Raw genomic sequence first — 18,123 nt, 5'->3', positions numbered from 1 at the left:
CATCAATCTTTCATAAATAGATCATGCAGCACAGGGAATGCCGTTCACATGGTAAAAAAGACAGCACTTCTTCTCCGACAGCATCGTATCAAACCTCAAAAGTCATCCTCATGTAGACGCAGATAGTTGTCTTATATAATATAGTAATTGCAGGCTTGAATTAAAAGACATCCTTATTTTGGAAAGTTGCTCTTTTTGTCTGATTAAAAAAAAAATATGTGGAGGGGAGAGGATCTGTCCCTTATATTAACACATCATCTTCCTGGCACGCTACATGATTAAGGAGGAAATGTGATTTGACTTTATTTTGGAAATTGATATTTTTCACAAAGCCAAGAAGCGCTATCAGAATAAAGCGCTGTTTATTTGGGTGAATCACCAGCTTTGCAGAAATCCCAAGTGCTAAATGCATAATGAGTCTTTACAAAATACCATAATATGGGTTCGGCTGGTTTCTCTGTTTTGGGTTTGAAAAATAGATTGTTTAATAACCCATCAAAGCTATATGTAAACCAAGTAAACAATGGAGCAGATGTTGACTGCTGTCTTGTGCCTCGTAGACATAATTAAAGACAATGAGACACTCACGGATTCACATAATAGAGGACAAATGCAAACACGAGATTCTGTACAATGTGAACGTAAACGGCATTTGCAGGACACCTGCTTTCTGGGTCCCAAACGCTGGATCCTATTTCCTGTGATGAAGAAATTTTGTAACATTCTTAATTTGCTTATGTAAACGTGCACGCTGCCCTTCACTTCTTAGAGACATCGTCAAAGGTCGTCAAAGGCAGTCTTTGCTACCAGATGTGTGTTTCCATTTCATTACTGGACGGTTTCAAAACAACTACTTCTTATTTTTGTGTGGGCATAAATGTTCATAAGAACCAGTTAGCCCAAACTTTGACATTTATAAACAAAATTCAAGCCCCAGGTTGGGGTGCATGGGGTTTTAGTCATTCATCTTTGCATATATTCTTTCATTTAGGAATTGAACTAAATGGATATGTTTATTTTCTAAAAGCCCAACAGATTTTTTTTTTTTTTTTTTAAGTAAGAGCATTTCCTAAAATCAGGATTTCATCTTATACAAAAATAATCCTGTTGGGTAGAATATTTAAAGTATCGTTCTGATTTTTCTAAACATTTCTCGTTTCTCCCTGCAACCTCCCACTCAGTCTTCTGTCAGTTTTCAGTTCTCAGTCCTACAGGGAAAGAGAAAAGACAAACCTCACACAAAACGAAACACAGGACATAATTAAGAGAACGCAGGGGCGATCCAAAATAAAAACAAAAACACACAGCTTCTCTCCGCAGATCTCCTGGAAGAGGGATGGAGGACTCGGAGTAAAACACAGGATTGTATCATTTCTTTCTTCCAATTAGGAAAATAAATAAATAAATGACCTGAGGTTAAGACCAGAGCTCTGTGTGGTTTACTCCACAGAAGAAAGTTCCCTGGATCCGCAATCTATATCCAGGAAAAAACTGAAGCAGAACAATTTGAAATAGTATTAATTCTTAAAAGCTTCAGAAACCCCATTGTTTCAAGAGCACAGGAAGCTGGGGTTGGCTTGCTGAGAGCAGTGCGATCTGCTCATAGCCATGTCGCCTGCCCACTCCTCCGTGGTTGCTGGCGCTCTGGAGAGAAGGGGGACTCTAATGGGGTCTGCATCTCTTTATGCTAATAAAACAGCGCCAGCGCCTTTTCACAGACAACACGGAAATGCATAAACCCAGGGCCAGGGTGCCACCATGAAACCAGCCACGCCACCCTGAAGCACCTAAGATAGATGGCGACCTTCCTTCACTCCTTCTTCACAGAAAGGCAGTGAAAATGTCCCCAAGTGAATCTGATCACACACACACACACACACACACACACACACCCGCAGTGCACACCACCTCCGAGCTCAGGAAGGTCGTAAAGCGCTCAATTCCTATGATTTATGGAGCAGCCCATCTTGCACCGAGCACCACAGCTTGGCGAGCCAGGACCCCACTCCCTGAAATGCCTTTATGAACAGGACCAGGCCCCGCGCAGGAACAAAGAGCGGGGTGGTGTATAAATCATTAATACGGCGCCGGGCAGCGACTGCATTTCCTGGGTTAGCTGAAGCGCTCCTCAGCACGACGGGGACTTGGGGATCGGAACTGGCTGCGGAGAAATGCGCGCTCCCCACCAGCCTTCTGCTTCCCCTCCCCCTCTCCTCCCCCAGGCCAAGGGCCTCTGTCTGTCCTCATTCATTAAACAATGACCATCATGATTTGAAAATGAAATGAAGAGCAGCTTCCAAGTGGAAAGACCTCCTCAACCCTTGCCCTTTCTAACAAGTTTCTCCTGGAAAGGGAGAGAGGGCGGCCCTGGGGCAGCGGACTGCATGGGCTGACCCTGGCCTCTCAGGTCAGGACCCAGCCGGAAGCCTGCGTGGCAGGGGTGGTGCTGAGTCACTGGGCAGAGGCCAAGGGACAGTGCAGTGTGGAGTAGGGGCTACCAGGTGGGTTCTGCAGGGACCGCATGTGGTTGGCCACAGCAGTCTCCCACCTAAGTTGGGATACTGCATTGAAAAAGGAAGTCATCAATGCCAACTCCCTAGAGGCCTTTTGGGTGGGATTAAATGTGGTAATCCAGGTAGAAGTGCTTAGTCGGGTGCTCCTCACAGAGTACTCCATAAAAGTTATTGATTATCTCATTATTTTATTATTATCCTTGTCGTGTTGAGGACAGCGGGATTCTCTGGGTCCCTAAATGGCCTCATGCGGTAACTCCGATTGCTGATAGAAAGAGTTCTCCTTTTTTTTTTTTCTTCTTTTTTTTTCTTTTTTTAATGGAACCACAAAGGGCCTAAAGGAGAAAAAGGAAAAAGAAAAAGAAAAAAGAAAGTGCTCAAGAATCCTGAGTCACATGTTTGGGACGGAGACCCCCAGTGGAAGGATCTGCCATTGCAGGGAGAGGAGGGAATTTCTCCACTCACTACCTTCTCGCTTAACTGCTCATTACCAACCCTTAAGGGGGAAGAAGGATAAAGGAAGAAAGTGCCCACACACGCATACACACACACACACACACACTCAGACACACATACTGTACAGTGCTATTCAGATGATCTGGATGGGCCGGCCGTGAGCGCCTAAGAAGCCAGGGTGATTAGATCAAAGGCAAAGCCATTTTAGGAGGAGCTTTCTGTTTCGAGACATTCCAGGAGCAAGCCAGATGAAGTGAGACGTGCAGCCAGGAGTCCACCCCATTCTCCCACAGAATAAGAGGGCGAATGACCAGGCAGCTGGGATGCACTTCCTCTCCTAGGACAGGGACACCTGGCCCCATCAGCAGCCCATCCCCAAGCTGAGCCCGAGATCCAGGCCAAGCACATGGGCAGCACAGAGCCCCATCGACAGTCTGCTCGTTTGCAGGCTCTGGCCTGTTACAGCTTATGGGAATCAACTTCTACATGTGCCCGAGTCTCCTGCGTCACAGAATAATGACATTCCGAACAGAAATAAATGAAGCCCCTGCAGTGTGATTCTGTCACTTTTGAAAGTAAATAACTTTGCTACTGACGAGAGCAAGACCACTTTTATTTTGCCTCCTCCTGCCATGGAGCATTAATTGAGCTGTGTAGCCAGATTCCAATCCAACCAGCAGCTTGGCTGACAGATCATGGGAGGAAGGGGCAGGAGAGAGCAGAATAGGCAGGAGGGACCAAGGGACCTGGGAGGGACCAAGGGAACCTGAGAGGGACTCCTAAACTTTTGGGGTCTGTGTCCATGGCAGACCATGGGTGCATTTATTATGTTGATTTGGGACAAATGGACGATAAAAGTTCACAGGGAGCTTCCAGAACCAGAATTCACTTCACCGTGTCGCCTCCATTTCTTTAACAAACATCTATGATCTGCCCACCACATCCCAAGCACCAAGCCACCTCTTGCTGACTCGTGCAAAGAAGGGTACAAAATGGTGAGTCTCAGCCCTGCTTTTCTGAAGAAGCAAGAGAGCCCCCAAATCATGTAAAGTGACCTGTTCGACCGGGTCAGATCAGCTCATGAATGACACAGATGTGTAGAGAGCCTTCAGATCGTGACTTCTGGTCCAAGACAACTCCAAAAACACCTTATTTTTTAAAACACCATGTTTGGGGGCAGCTAACACCCACCATTCTAGGTAAAGAGAGACTTTCTCATTTGAATTTTGAAAGACACTTGAGAAGGACCATAGGATAGGCAAGTATAGGCCTCACTGTTCCTTCTGCTTTTAGATGCCACTGGCAGGGGACATCTCCCAGTTCTCACCCTTCCAGGAGAGCAGAGCGTGTCTGGGGACTGGATTCAGGCAGAGCAGCAGAGCAGAACTGGTGAAGGGAAGACCAGGACATTCGCTGTTGTTTTTGATAACAGAAATCTAGTTCTCGCAGTGAATCCCAGCCAAACATCAAACACCAAAAAAGAAAAGGCTTGTTAAGACTAAACCTTTTGTGCATTTACTCATCAGTCTTAGGAAATCTGAGGCCCTTCAATCCCACAGCTGCCTGTACTTTGTTCCATAGCTGCAAATGAAAAAAAAAAGTCATTACATCCCTAGGAATACACACTCGGCTCTTAAATGCTTTTCACTCCGGCTCCGCTCCCTAATTTTGATTCTGTGTATGTGCTGAAACACAACATAAAACGGGATCAGAACGGGGCGAGAATGTTCTCGGATGGAGCGTGGCCGAGTGCCGAAGGCCACAGAGACGGCACCCCAGCCCAGCCCTGCGGCCTCAAACCCTGTTCCTGATGGAGCTGTTCAACGTGGGGCTGCTTTCCTCTGCTGCCTGCTCTGGGTGCCTGTCCTGGCGGGCAGAGAGGAGGGGACTCAAGCTAACTGCAGTCTTGATCTCTGCAGACTGGGTCAGGGGAGGAAGGAGCGATTCCAGGCCCCACTTGGCAGAGGATTGCAAGGAATGCAGTGGGTTCAGCCCACCTTCTCCCAAGTGTGGCACTTTACGCATGAATTGGGAATGGTAGCCAGATGGACAACACAGTGGACTGACCCTGACAACAGGGACCTTTGCTTTGCTTACTGGGAGACTCCAGGAGGGTCGCTGGTACCTCGAAGAGTTCAAGAGAGGTGGAATGAATCAATGATCATGTGAATGGACACAGGTTTATTTCCATGAATCGGAAAAATGATATTGAAGCTGGGATTCAATCACTTTTTTGGGGGGGTTTGGACAACTTTACTTGTAAGTATAAAATATAAGCTCATTTTAAAATTATTCAGTAGCTGTCAACTGTGCTAATGAATAGGTTGGTGACAATTAGCAGAAGAATGTTTGGAGGCCCAAAGGCTGTTATTTTCACCTGAACCCTCTCACCTACTAAGAACCTTAGGATCTTGAGAAAGATGTCAACGGCACCCTCAGCGCCCCAGGATGAGCGTCCCTCTTTACAGTTCTGATCAAAACCTGTCTCCACTGCCTATCCCCAAACTTGGTTCCAAATGTCCAGGGGTGGTTTTCCCACAGCTCTGCAATGGCCTTGTCTCGCTGGTTCAGGGAGACCTCATTTCCACCCCTTTCCCTTTCTGCTCCCCTCCTTTCAAAATGGCCCTAGAGCCCAAGAGAAAGCCCAGCTCGGTTCACAGAGACTAAACCACCTGGGCTAAGACCAGACCCCGCTGCTTTACCCTCTCCCTGTGTCCCTGAGTCTCATCCTCCCGCTTCTGTGGGCCAGACTCGGGCCCTGGCTGCTCTCCACTCCTGGGGCACTTCCTCAGCCTGTACCTGCCCGGTGCCCCCAGGCCACCGCCTCCTCCGAGGTCTGTCTGTCCTGTGTCCACTGTTCTCCTCATTTCCCGCACAGGTCTTACAATCTGAAAACATCTCCTTTGTGGCTTCTCCCCTTGTTTTACCAGGACATTTTCTCCACAGTGCCAGCAGTCTTTCCTAACTTAGTTGCAGAAAAACTATGCCTGGAGACAATTTCTACGTAAATCAATGAAAGAATGAACACATGACGGAATGAGTAATGATAAATAGGTAAAAACGGGTGGCAACACTGCCTCGCCTGGCTGAACGCTTCTCGAATGTCCTACTGATTCATGCATTCCTCCCCCTTTTGCATTGAGCAACTACTGCATACATCCAACTTTGTTCTATGTGTTGTGGGTGAGGTTCAGAAATCAAATGGAACAGTGTCTGTCCTCATGTGGCTTACAGTCTACCAGGCCAGTCAAGGCACAGCAAAGATGCTCAATACACTGCCAAGCCCTTAACAAATACAAGAAATGTAAATTGACACTGGAGGAATCAGAACTGGGACTCCACATGGTAGAAGGGCAGATGCCCTTATGAGCCACTGTGCCTAAGAGCTGACCCCATCAGACGCAGCTTCTCTCAATAGGGCTGGAGGAGGCCGGCCTCATCATGCTGCCAACCACAGGCCAACGCTCAGCCCTGCAAAGTTCTTTGGGCGGCACTGGAAATAGAAAACTTTATTGATGAATGAAACTTTGTTTTTCTTAACTGAATTAAACAGCACACTGAGACACCTCTCTCTGTTCACAGAAAGCTCTCAGAGGAGGGACCATCGTGGCCTATGCCTACCAGCCCCGCCTCCTTCCCAGGATGGCATCTCCTGCTCATGGCCCAACCCCCTCAGGCACAGAAGCACTAACCTGATTTTGTTTACAATGTTGCCATTTCTCCCTCTTCCAAAAGACTATTATTTGCCTGACAAACTACACTGTTTCTACCCTGCCAATATGAATAAACAAGCATTATGTTTCCTCCAGGGGCAGAGAGCTTGGTTCAATGAATCAGAAAACCCTAAAAAAGACTGTCTACCCTCAGTCCATCAGCTACTGGACAATTACTCAAGGGCCAGCTGTAAGGAAAACAGATGGCGCCTGAGCGCTAACGACACAGGCTCTCTCCACTCAGGCAACGGCCGAAGCGGCCGATGGCATGTTCTGACACGGAAACCGCCTGGAAATGGCAGGCAGAGCAGTCGGGTGGCGCGAGACTCAGGTCTGAGGACAGACGGATGCTCATGGATTTTACAAACGGATGTTTCATTAAGTAGTTTTAACACAGATGCAACCGAAGTCACCTGCAGTCCAGAGGAGGAACCCAATCTCCTGTCAGCGACCCCTGCCCGTAGGCTCCCGCCACAGAATGGATCCAGCCCACCTGAGAACAGGGGCTTCTCTGGCCACGTTTCCCCACAACTGGTGCCTTCTCTCCTTAATTAGAAATGATCAGAGAAACCGGGGAAGATTGGTTAATGAACTGGTTTATGACCCAGGATCTCTCTAGAAAGAGATCCAAGGACACATCTTCTAATCGACAGGCCCCTGGGCCTGGAAATGTGCTCATTCCAGCCTCTTAGATTCCTTTAACCAATTCAGACGTGAAGATAATCTACCCCGATTCTCTTCTGCCTTATTGACACCGTTGAATACCCTCAATCCGCAGCACTATCTAATAAATCAACCCAGGATGAAGACAAGAGGGAAAACAGGAGATAAAACGCCATTTGTCCCCCCGTAAATCATCGGGCTGAGTGACACAAGGTAAGCCACTGCCATGCGAACTGGACTTTTCTGCACAGCCACAATTGTTACGGCCTACCTAACGCTGCCCAAAATGTAACGCTGGGTGCTCTGCGGCGCTATCCCCCCAGCCTGAGTGTGAGAGCCAGTCTTCCCGGGTGATTCTCTACACCGAGAACCACTTTCTAATTAAAGACAGAAAGGGTTGATATGCAGGTTTCAGTTCAATTGCTTTCGATCTGAAGATGTCCACAGTGAGCAATGACTTCATTTACCAGGAATTACCCTTTGTACAAACCACTTCACTATTTAAAACAAACCACATGGATCATCATTAAGTGGGAAAAATTACCAATCTTAGGATATTGACAGTGGCATGGCCCACTTTAGAGGCCCCTCTTTCCCCCCTTACAGGTGGATTTTAAGTATTTGACTTGTTGTTAAATTTAGGCTGATTAAAAGGTTCTGAGCGAACAGGTCTTGGATGAGGAGCATGCTCAGAACTGGGAGACACTAATGGTGGTTCAGGAACAGAGAAAAAGAAGTCAATGTGCTCCTGATCCTTTTTCAGCAGTTAAAAAGCAGTAAGAAACGCAGCTCTGGGGGGAGTCTGCACCAGAAAGCAGACCTCATCCTGTACTGCTATGGCCTTAACCAAACCTGAGCACCAATGAGTGCTGTGTTCGCCTCCAGGTGACTTCGGGTGGAAACACATCCTGCGGTTGTGGTGTTGTGGGTATGCATGTGTGTATGTCTGCCTGTGGTTCTTTTCTATTTTCCTCTGTGAAAAAAAAAAAATCCTCTTTCTTTCTTACTGGTCATCAACTTCCAAATTTGGAATTTGTATTTAGAATTTTTCCTCAAAGCAAGAACATTTAAATGAGTCCCTCCTAGAGCACTCTGGGAATATTCTGTACTGTGGCTATGTAAGTATAGAGTTGAGTTGAAGGAAGAATATTTGCCATCAAAGACGGCAGGATGAAGCCACTGCAGTACATCAAGCGCAGAAGTGGAAGCAGGGACTTTCTCTGGACACGAGATTCAAGTCAGCTGCTCCAGGGATCCCTGGCTCCTTCCATCTGAGAGTGGCCTCTACCCACAAACGGATGCTCTATATTAGAGATATACATCATGCCTGTATGGGCCCTGCAGGTGTATGGATGCAGGATGACATCGCTGGATCCCACGTCTGGATGCCAAAAGGACAACATGACCCCCCCCCATCTGGCCATTCCCCATGTTAGTAACACCTCGGATGTTAAGATAGAGAAACATGGAGGAAAAAAGAAAAAAACAGAGTTGAACTGGAAGAAAACATCGACCTAAAGGAAAGTTACTGGGAAACATAAATAAACGAAAAAAGTCAAACAATGCAAGCACCAAAGTTGCCTCTGCATTGGCCGGAATAAATAAGTGATTTGCGGCCAAAGGGTTACGTCCTCTTCAGCAGGTCACTTGGAGTAGACGCATGTGCTGAGGCATCCTGATTGATTTCTGCTTGCTTTTATGAGTTGTCCTAGGCACAGATCCGGGAGACTGTAGGAAGAAAGGCTGGGTATTGAGATGGGGGCAAAGAAAGTCCATGATGAAGCCATTTTAGACGTGGAATATGAAATAAGCCCCATGTGAAACTTAATTCCAGGAAAATATATTTCAGTGGAGATTTGGTGGCCCCTGATCAGCATGTATGCATTTATAAAGCACAGAGATAAATGCTCCAAAATAAGATAGCTGTGTTTATTTTATGAGATGTGGGTGATTTGAATGACAAAGATTTCTGAAATATGCCTACTTCTAAATAATATAAAATAGAATGTTTCCAATGGAGATGTTATTTCTCCTAAATGCTGTCTGACTCATTCATTTGGCCAACATACTTGGTGAGTTTACTTCTCTGTTCATCAAAATTAGAGATACGCTAGCTATAGATTAAAAGCAGATAAAAATGTAGTAGTGTAATCTGTATCGGTGAGCAGTGTGTGGAGATTAGAGTGAACTATTTCACACTCTTAATCAGCCAATTGTCTGATTTGCTAAAAGCAATACCTTGAGACTCAGACACAAACCATCATGACAGTAATGGCCAGAGAGAGGACCCCAAGGCACATCCCTCCTGCCCTGATAGTAAGCCTTCAGGATGGGGAGAACCACAGCTAGAGAACTTGATTCTAAATAAGAGAAGCAAAAATAAATGCCTGCCTGCCCTACACTTCAGGCATTTAGTGAAACCCAGAGAGAATACACAGCACACACACCCTGTTCTGACATCATGTCTCAGCATCACATTAGGGATCCGTTCACTGAAAGCATCACAAGTCTTTTCAACTGAGGGGCATTCCCAAATACATTTCAAAACCCACCTTCCATCTATCTTCATATGGAAGCGCCATGTTGATTTAATCACTTCTAAATATTTGTTATGGCTGCCAACACTTCCTGTGAGCCCCCTCTTTCCAGAGCTGGGTGTTTTCCCTTGGGGGAGAGACTGCCTAGAAGATGCTCAGAGTCCTTGTATTTATCCTAGATACTCGTCCTTTTCCTGGCAAGAATAACCTCTCACTCAAAGTCATTGGCTTCTTCCCTAAGTTGTTCCTAAATGAGCAGACCAGTTTAACCATTTAGAAGGCAAAGACGCAGAGGAATTAAACACAAACACATACACACACACGCAAGCAAACACACAAAGAATCTGAGAACCCTGAATATCACATTCTACTTGTTAGGCAATTCTGTTCCAAAAGATTAATAAATAACATGAAAGAAGTGAATGTAGGAAGCAAAAGATCAACTCATCTTAATAATTTGATTCAATCCAAGTGAGGACAGCATCTGTGGAAAAGCTCATTAGGATTCTCTTCTGGTGGGTAACTGATGCAAAACACACACACACACACAAACACACACACACACACACACACACACCACATTCACAGCAAAGGTGCAGAAATAGTAGAAGCAGATGAATCATATAATACGTTATCAATACTTGAGAAATGTTTCTTGGCATGATTTACTAAATGAAAAATGGGCTAAAGCAGTATTTAAAAGGATAAACCAAAATTTCCCCCATTTAAGTATGTTCTCAAAAAAGACTTGCAACAGAAAAAATGCCTAAGAAATATTTTCTGGAGGAATCAACTTGACAACAACGTCCAAATGTTCAAAACAGAACCCTGACATTTTATAAATATACATATCACCATATCACAGATTGAAACTGAGGGTCTTGGAGGAAAGAGGCCCCTCAACTCTTGCAAACGAAGTTCAGTTAACACACAAACACACACATGTTAACAAATGGTACCCTTGGTCCAGTCAACAGAAAAGCAGACAAGAAGATCACAATTTCCACAAACTTCACAGAATGGGATGGGGATCTTGGGAGGAAAGAGGCTTCCATCTGTATGATAAAACCTTTCTGACCCTGCCAATTCACTCCCACAGCCCTTGCCCAATGACAGGGCTGGCCTGTCACCCACAGGGTAGTGCTGAGCTAATTCCCAAGCCTGGACCAACTCAGGCAGTGTCCCTTCTAGTAAGAGGGAGAGAGAGAGACAGATAGGGTCCCAGGGAAACACCCAGAGAAAGACAGTCACATATCTGAAGATTCTGCAATGTACATGGAACAGGAAATAGAGCACACATAGAACACCACAAGGAGCCCACTAAGGGGGTCAGGGGAACCAAACAAATAAACAACAATCACAAAAACACCTTTTCACATACCACAAAGCCTGCACCCTAACCCGCTCACCTTCAGCACAGCATTGCTGGTGAGTTTGAAGGCAGATTCAGGGGCTGACACGCTCCAGAAATCCAAACGCTCCCATCCCATGTGCACTGAATACACAACCACACAAACTTAAGAAACACTTCACACACACACGCACACACACACACACACACCTTTTTATTTCACTCCCCATTAAATCAGCTAAATTATCAGCCACCTGGAATGCCTCCACAAAGATCCAAACTCTCCGCATCAAAAGGGTCTTAGGCTCGGATAACCACTGGACTCTGACATGAGAAAGACGCTATTTTTAAAAAAGGCAATTTCCCATTTATTTCAACTCCAGGTACCCAGGCTCGGAATCCAGAATCCCGAATCCGGCCAAGTATTCAGACAGGTGCAAGGAAAAAAAAAAAAAAAAAAAAAAAAAAATGAAAAAAGAAAAAAGAAAGAAAAGAAAAGAAAAGAAAAGGTTGGCGCGGGGCGCCCGGGCTCCAGCGAGCCCGAGCCCGAGGCTGCCTCCCACCCTGGGCGTCCAAGCGCAGGAGCCCCCTCCCCAGCCCCGAAGGGCACCGAGTGCAGCCCACCGACGCGGTACCGAGTCTGGCCGAGCCGGGCAGCCGCCACCGAGAGAAGACGCGCGCCTTACCTGCTGTAAGTACATAAAAGTCAAGGCACACGAGAGCTGGGGACACATGCCCACGTTGGGGAGCGCCACGCAGGTGGCCCCCGTCAGAGGATGCTGCATCGTGTCTCTCTGGCGCCCGCCGAGCACGAGTGAGGACGCTCGCATGCAATCACGTTGCTTTCTGCCTCGGTCGCTACAATGTTTTTCTTTCTTTTTAATTTTGCCGATTATCTAAGTCAGACACCGGTGGCTGCCGCTCCTCTCCGCTCTCTCCTCCCCCCACCGCACCCGGAGTCCCTCCTCCCTGGCTTTCCTTGCCTTCGCTTTGCTAGGTCCCTGCGTGCTTCTGCCTCCAACTCAGGCACTTGCGAGAAGCAGGAACTAGTTGGCTTCCTTCGCAGCGGCGCCGCTCCTCTGGTCCTCGGGCCTGCTTTGCGACCTCGCTTAAAGTGCAAGGTCCCCCCAGCCCACGCCCCCGCGAAGAGGCCAGCACCCAGCCCAGGCCACTTGTAGGAAAGGTATAGGGGCGAGGATGCCCTGCCCTAGACGCTGGATGGAAGGGGTTAAGGCGAGAGAGAGAGAGAGAGAGAGAGAGAGAGAGAGAGAGAGAGAGAGAGAGAGAGAGAGAGAGAGAGAGAGAGAGGAGGGAGGCCAGGAGGGAGGGGGAGGGAGAGAGGAGAGAATTTGACTCACACTGAGGCTCACTCCGTTGGCGCGGATGCTGCGTGTCTTCTCATTTGTCAAATGGGTCCAGGGCCAGGCGTGTGTGTGCGTGTGTGTGTGTGTGTTTCTTTTACCCCCTTAGCTTTTTTTTTTTTTTTCTTTCTTTTTTCTTTTTTTTTTAACGACTCAACAAAATTTAAATTGTGTCTGCTAAAAGTCGTCGCCTGGGGAGGGCTGGCGAGCCGCGAGCGCGCGCCCTACATCACCAGCATCCGGGCGAGCTGGGCCATGAACGCGACTGCCCAGCTGGGACCCGGAGTGGAGCTCTCCGTGGCGGTTTGTTTGCCCGACTCCTCGACAAATAAACACAGAAAAGGGATTCCCCTTTGTAAGAAGCCTGAGTGCAGAGCCGCCGGGGCCGGGCGCCGGGCAGAGGGAGCGGGGGAAGCAGAGGAGCCCAGGCCCCCTGCCGCGACCTGGGCGCAGCTTCCCTCTGGCCTCGCCTTGGCTGGGCGGGCAGCCCCGAGCCCAGCCGCTGGAGGGGAGAGTCCGCCCAGGCTGGCGTGGAAATCAAGCCTCTCGCACTAACACGCCGGCTGCCGATGAATGCAAGGGGGCTTCTCCTAGCCCAGAGCCCCCACTCTTCTCCAATTACAAATGCACAGGGTGGGGAAGTCCCTGTCTGATAAGAGATCACTAGTCCGCTGCAGCAAGCAAATTACAATGGTTTATTTAATTTTTTTTCTCCTTGCCTGGCCAGCCCTCCTTGGCCAAATTAACATTCTACTCTGGCAAGCGGATCTCCCCCTCCCCTTTATTTTATGAAGTAATAATTATTCATTAGTAGATTTCGTTAGTCTGTGTGCAATAAAACATGATGTGATCTACAAATCAAAAGAAAATATTAAGACTCTAACTCGTCCTTGGTCCCCACGGGGGAGAAAAATTCTTGGCAAGAGTAAAATCATGATCAGGAGTAGTAGCCATATTTTTTTTTTATATAGATTTTGACCCAGTGGTTGGATTTTCTTTTTTATTTTCAGAGTAAGAGACCAGGTGCCTGAACAGTATCTTTTCTGATCGTTGGGCTCCTTGAAATACCTTGCTGAGGATGTGTCGCTGCCCTGCAGGACAGGTTCATTCCCGAGAAGAGATGGGGTTCTCTCAGGAAAGAGCATTTAGGGCAGGACCTAGGAACTGTCCACCAGGATCATCTCCACTGACCCCTCCCTGGGCTCAACCCCACCTCTCAGCAGAAGGATACCTTCTGAACTGAGTCTTGGGAGTCACTTTGTAGGCTAATCGAAGAAAAGGCTTTCTGAAGAAAAGGAAATTAATTATTCCATAGCTCTATTTTGTGTTGTTCTGCTGTGAAATGCCATAAATACTATAAAATCTTTACTATGCCAAACACTGGGCCCCCAACCAGCCGGCTTCTACTTTCCACCTTGCAAAAACAATCCCCAACCACACTGGGCTCCCACATCCCATCAATTTAATAGGTACACAGTAGCCTGTTTAAAACCCTCCAATCCTAAACAGAAGGTGATCGGGGAATCCAGAGACGACAGCCTAAGACTTTGGGCTCCTTTGCGGGGAAGAGGATGGCAGACGTTAGTTTGAAAAATGCTTGCCTACATGTTATCTCAGAAGTCAGGTTCATCAGACAAGCTCTGATCTGCAAATGAACTGGTTCCCTCTTTCTCCTTTTCTGACTTTTTATTTATTTATTTATTCATTCATTTATTCATTCTCCTTTTGAAATTCACAAAGCCAAAGAGGGAAAAAAAAAAAAAAACAAAAAAAAAAAAACAAAAAACCTTACCACCAACACATGGAATTAAAAACCAAAGATTGTGTCTTTCCAAACCATTTTCCAGTCCTTCCTCTTGCCTCAAGCAATTTGCCAGATTGACAGGCGTTGGCCAGCTGACATTGGAAAAGCCTGAAGTGCCCAAGAAAGGACAGGATTTTCCCTTCAGCTCATTTTCATGAGAAACGTGATAAATAATACATGGCACTTTAATAAGACCTTATCTGAGTGATTTAATGAAAAACAAATACATTATGTAAGGAACCAATAGCTACTCTCAGCTGCCCTGATTCAACACAGATTTTCCAGCTCCATTTCCTCCCAAACTTGAAAACTCTCAGTGCTGATTGGATTTCTACAGACCCGCTTTGCAATAATGACTCAGACTTCGCCTCAAACTTAGGTCTTCCGAGTCAGGCCCATTTAGAAGTATGTAAAGTAAAACCATAGCATCCAGATATTCCAAAGCCATGGCAGGATTATCCAGAGCCCAGATCTGTTCTCCAGACAACCAAGCACCAGCTTCCCTGCAGAGCACACACCAGCACAGGACACCACTGCACAAACACGCAGCTACAGAAAGGGAGTACAGGGGTCACTTCACCATGGATGACATCACAGTGACAATCAGGAGAAGAATATCCAAAGACCTCCCAAGTCAAATGGAAGCATTCTATCTGCAACTATTATTTTTCTCTCTTGATGACAAAACTTTGTCAAGTCTTTTAGGCAGCATCTGGGGATACAGAATTTGAATTCCATCTTAACAGAGTACCAAAGAGCCGCATCAATGCCACTTGCTCCGGAATGATCCTTCAACATCAATTAATGGGGGAAGTCGGGAAAGTAAATACTCTTGTCTCTCTCTACAAAGAATGCCTGGGCCCTCCATGTCTCCTGGGTGTGTACACTGTGTGTGCATTCAAGGGCTGCCCTGGCCTTTCAGCTGCAAAGACTGTTAATTGGATAATGACCACACGTACCCTGTGGGAAGCCAAAGGGGTGCAGAAAAGTAGCAATGAATAATGTCTTCTTCCAATGACCCACACAATAGTCATTGAAACATTTTTCTTTCCCCAAATTTGCCATTGATTTAAGAGAAGAGAGGAAATAGGTTTTTTTTTCCTCTCTCACAAGTCCTTACTATAACTTCCTAAGGCTGTCAAAATAGCAACCAGTTCACAAATGGATGCTTTCTATGGAAGTTGCCCTGCCTCAGAGCAAGAAGGACTCTAGTTACAGAAAGAAGGACGTCTTGATCTTAAGTGTGATTACACTAGGATTAGCTCGGTGGCAATGCCCAGATGTGTCTTAGAAGTATTTCAGTCTGACTTCCATATTTGAATATGGGTAACTACACAGTCGCAATCTTCAATAAATGGAGAATTAAAGTATCTTTAGAAAAACTTGTTATTTATTATCCCTATCCCAGGTATTTTGACTGACTTACTCGTTCAAACACTCAAATGCTATTTAGTTAGTCCTGACCTCATCCTGAGTGCTGGTCTAGCCCCTGGGGCTGTATCAGAGGGGAGGGCAAAGAAATGCCCCTGATATCAGAGTGTATATTCTAGTGGGGGAGGAGGTAGAAAATAAACAACACAGATAAGAAATAAGTAAACTGTGCTGCATAATAGAAGGTAATGACTGCTGAGGAGGAAGGAAAAGGCAGGTCAGGATCAGGGATTCGGGAAACCAGGAGTGGGCGCGTCCCAGGGAGCACTACCTTAAAAAAAAAAATGCAGTTTGTGCTTCAAGGGAGCCTCCTGCACCCTCGCCCCTCCCATTTTGTTGCCAAGCCTCAGAGTTGTCTAGTATATAAATTCTGGAGCTTTCTGTGGCCCAACTACTAAATTGCATTGGAAAGCTGGGAACTTCTAGTGGTGAAGTTTCACCTGCATAGTTTCATCTGCAGCTTTGACCACTGGACATACAGAGTTTAATACAGTGCCTGACATACAGTAGGCACTTGGAAAATACTAAATTGCTGGGTGGATGGTTGGATGGATGGATCCATGCAATAGGAATTTGGACTAACTGACCTCTTGCCGTCTCTTTCTGCTCAGTGGTCTAAGGATTGAGTTTTCCTTTTAGCTCTGTCTATGCTAAGCCAGTCCCTAGTCCTCTAAAATGGGGTCTCTGCTCCAGATGGTTCCTCTGAGTTGTTCTGCAGAAGCTCCATCCTTCAGATCTAGCTCCCGGGGAAAAGCAGGCTCACTCTCAGCACCGACTCAGAGAGCTGAGGATGCACTATCACTCCAGGGAGCACACATTCCTCCCTCAGAGAAGTGGCTGCATCTCAGGCAGAACCAGGTCCAAACACTCGGTGACAACTGCTTTGCATGCAATGACAGAATTGAGGCCAGAGATTAGAGTCTGCTTCTATGCACAGGACCCTCAAAGTCCTTGAGTTTTCTAGCCTGGCTGTGGGTTGTCAGTGAGCCCAGGACTAAAAGCAAGCCTTGCTTGCAAAACCAGAAGCACAGACACAGGCAGCTCCCAGCTGGCACTCACTACCAAAGCTCTTTTCAAAACTACCTTGCTTGGGTATAATCGTTGACTACCTCTTCTGCCCAAAAGACTGACATGGGTCAGTAAACCAAAAATGAATTAAGTAAGTGAAATTTCCACCAATAATATCTAAGATTGAAATGGCTATGAAGAAATGAATAATCTCATATATGGATAGTGGGAGTCAAAATCATTATGGATCTGGAGATGACAATTTGGCCTTCATTCTCAACACTTAAAATACATGCATCTTTCAAGGTAACTATTTCAATTCTAGACAGGTATAGGTGCTAACAAAGTATGTACAATGTACCTGTTGAACATGAATGACCAATTCTGTGTCTTCCCTGCAAAAATTTCTGAGAAAGATCTCTAAGAAGTTTCAGAGTACATGTAATAAAATTTCAGATTTGAAAATGAAAACAAGCAAGAACAAAATCCCAGAACCTTTCTGCATGTATGTGTGTGCACACACAGACATGCATGCAGGCACTGGCATGTATGTACATGGATAAAAATGCACATGCATACAAAAATAGAGAATGCATGGAAAAGGGCTTGGGAGAATAAAATTCAAAAATATGTTCATGTCTAAGGAAATGAGGCAGGGGGACTGGGAGATTTTCAAGTTTTGTTTTATGCAGATTTATGTTCTTTGAGTTTTCACAACAAGAATGTTTGTGCATTACTGTTATAACAAAATAGACTAATTCTATTATTATTGTTGCTTCTGCAACTATTACAACTACAACTACCCTGTTGTTGTGAAGACCCCAGGCTATGTGTTCCTAAGGGTACTATTTTTGAATGCTGATAAATGTAAACTGACTTATCCCCACATTGCCATGAATGTTCTGGATATTTAACACCCACAGTTAAAGAAAGAAACACAGAGACATAACTTACAACCTTGTTGCTGTTTACAGCATAACTTCTTAGGGACAAGATTTTCTGCCTATCTATTCAAAATGAAGACAGAGGGGCGCAGCTTCTTGCTCTGCCACCTCCTCAGGACCCAAGGCTGTGAGAAACCAACTGCTGGGCAGAACACTGCATATGCCTCCATGGGAAATAAGGGGCACAACCAATTTGCACACCGAGGTATGTCTGGCTGTTTGTTGGATAGGGCGGCTTGTCTTGGCCCAACTTATAAACCAGAAAGATACAGAAAGTGAGTTTGTGCATTTTGTTCCTGCTAGCTGAGACCCAAACTTCCTTCTCCCCTGAAGGCCCAGTGA

General features: G+C 46.1%; 1 protein-coding gene across 42 annotated transcripts in view; it reads right to left on the bottom strand.

Moving 5' to 3' along the window:
• RBFOX1 (RNA binding fox-1 homolog 1) overlaps positions 1-18,123 on the bottom strand; it is a 1,434,211-nt gene that overhangs the window by 325,721 nt on the left and 1,090,367 nt on the right. For 3 of the 42 annotated variants that reach the window (XM_079121734.1, XM_079121712.1, XM_079121710.1), the window contains exon 1: positions 11,920-12,144. The exons of 32 other annotated variants lie outside the window; for them this stretch is intronic. In XM_079121734.1, coding sequence (XP_078977860.1) covers positions 11,920-12,063 — 144 coding nt within the window. In that variant the 5' untranslated portion in view covers positions 12,064-12,144. Of the gene's footprint in view, positions 1-11,919; positions 12,163-12,591; positions 12,615-18,123 lie in introns of those variants that run through there. 7 more of the 42 variants (XM_079121720.1, XM_079121719.1, XM_079121735.1 and 4 more) reach the window with 6 other exon arrangements.

The sequence above is a fragment of the Sciurus vulgaris genome (assembly GCF_902686455.1).
Source record: "Sciurus vulgaris genome assembly, chromosome: 18".
In the NCBI taxonomy this organism is placed as follows: domain Eukaryota; kingdom Metazoa; phylum Chordata; class Mammalia; order Rodentia; family Sciuridae; genus Sciurus; species Sciurus vulgaris.
This window is presented reverse-complemented; position numbering and strand designations above follow the sequence as displayed.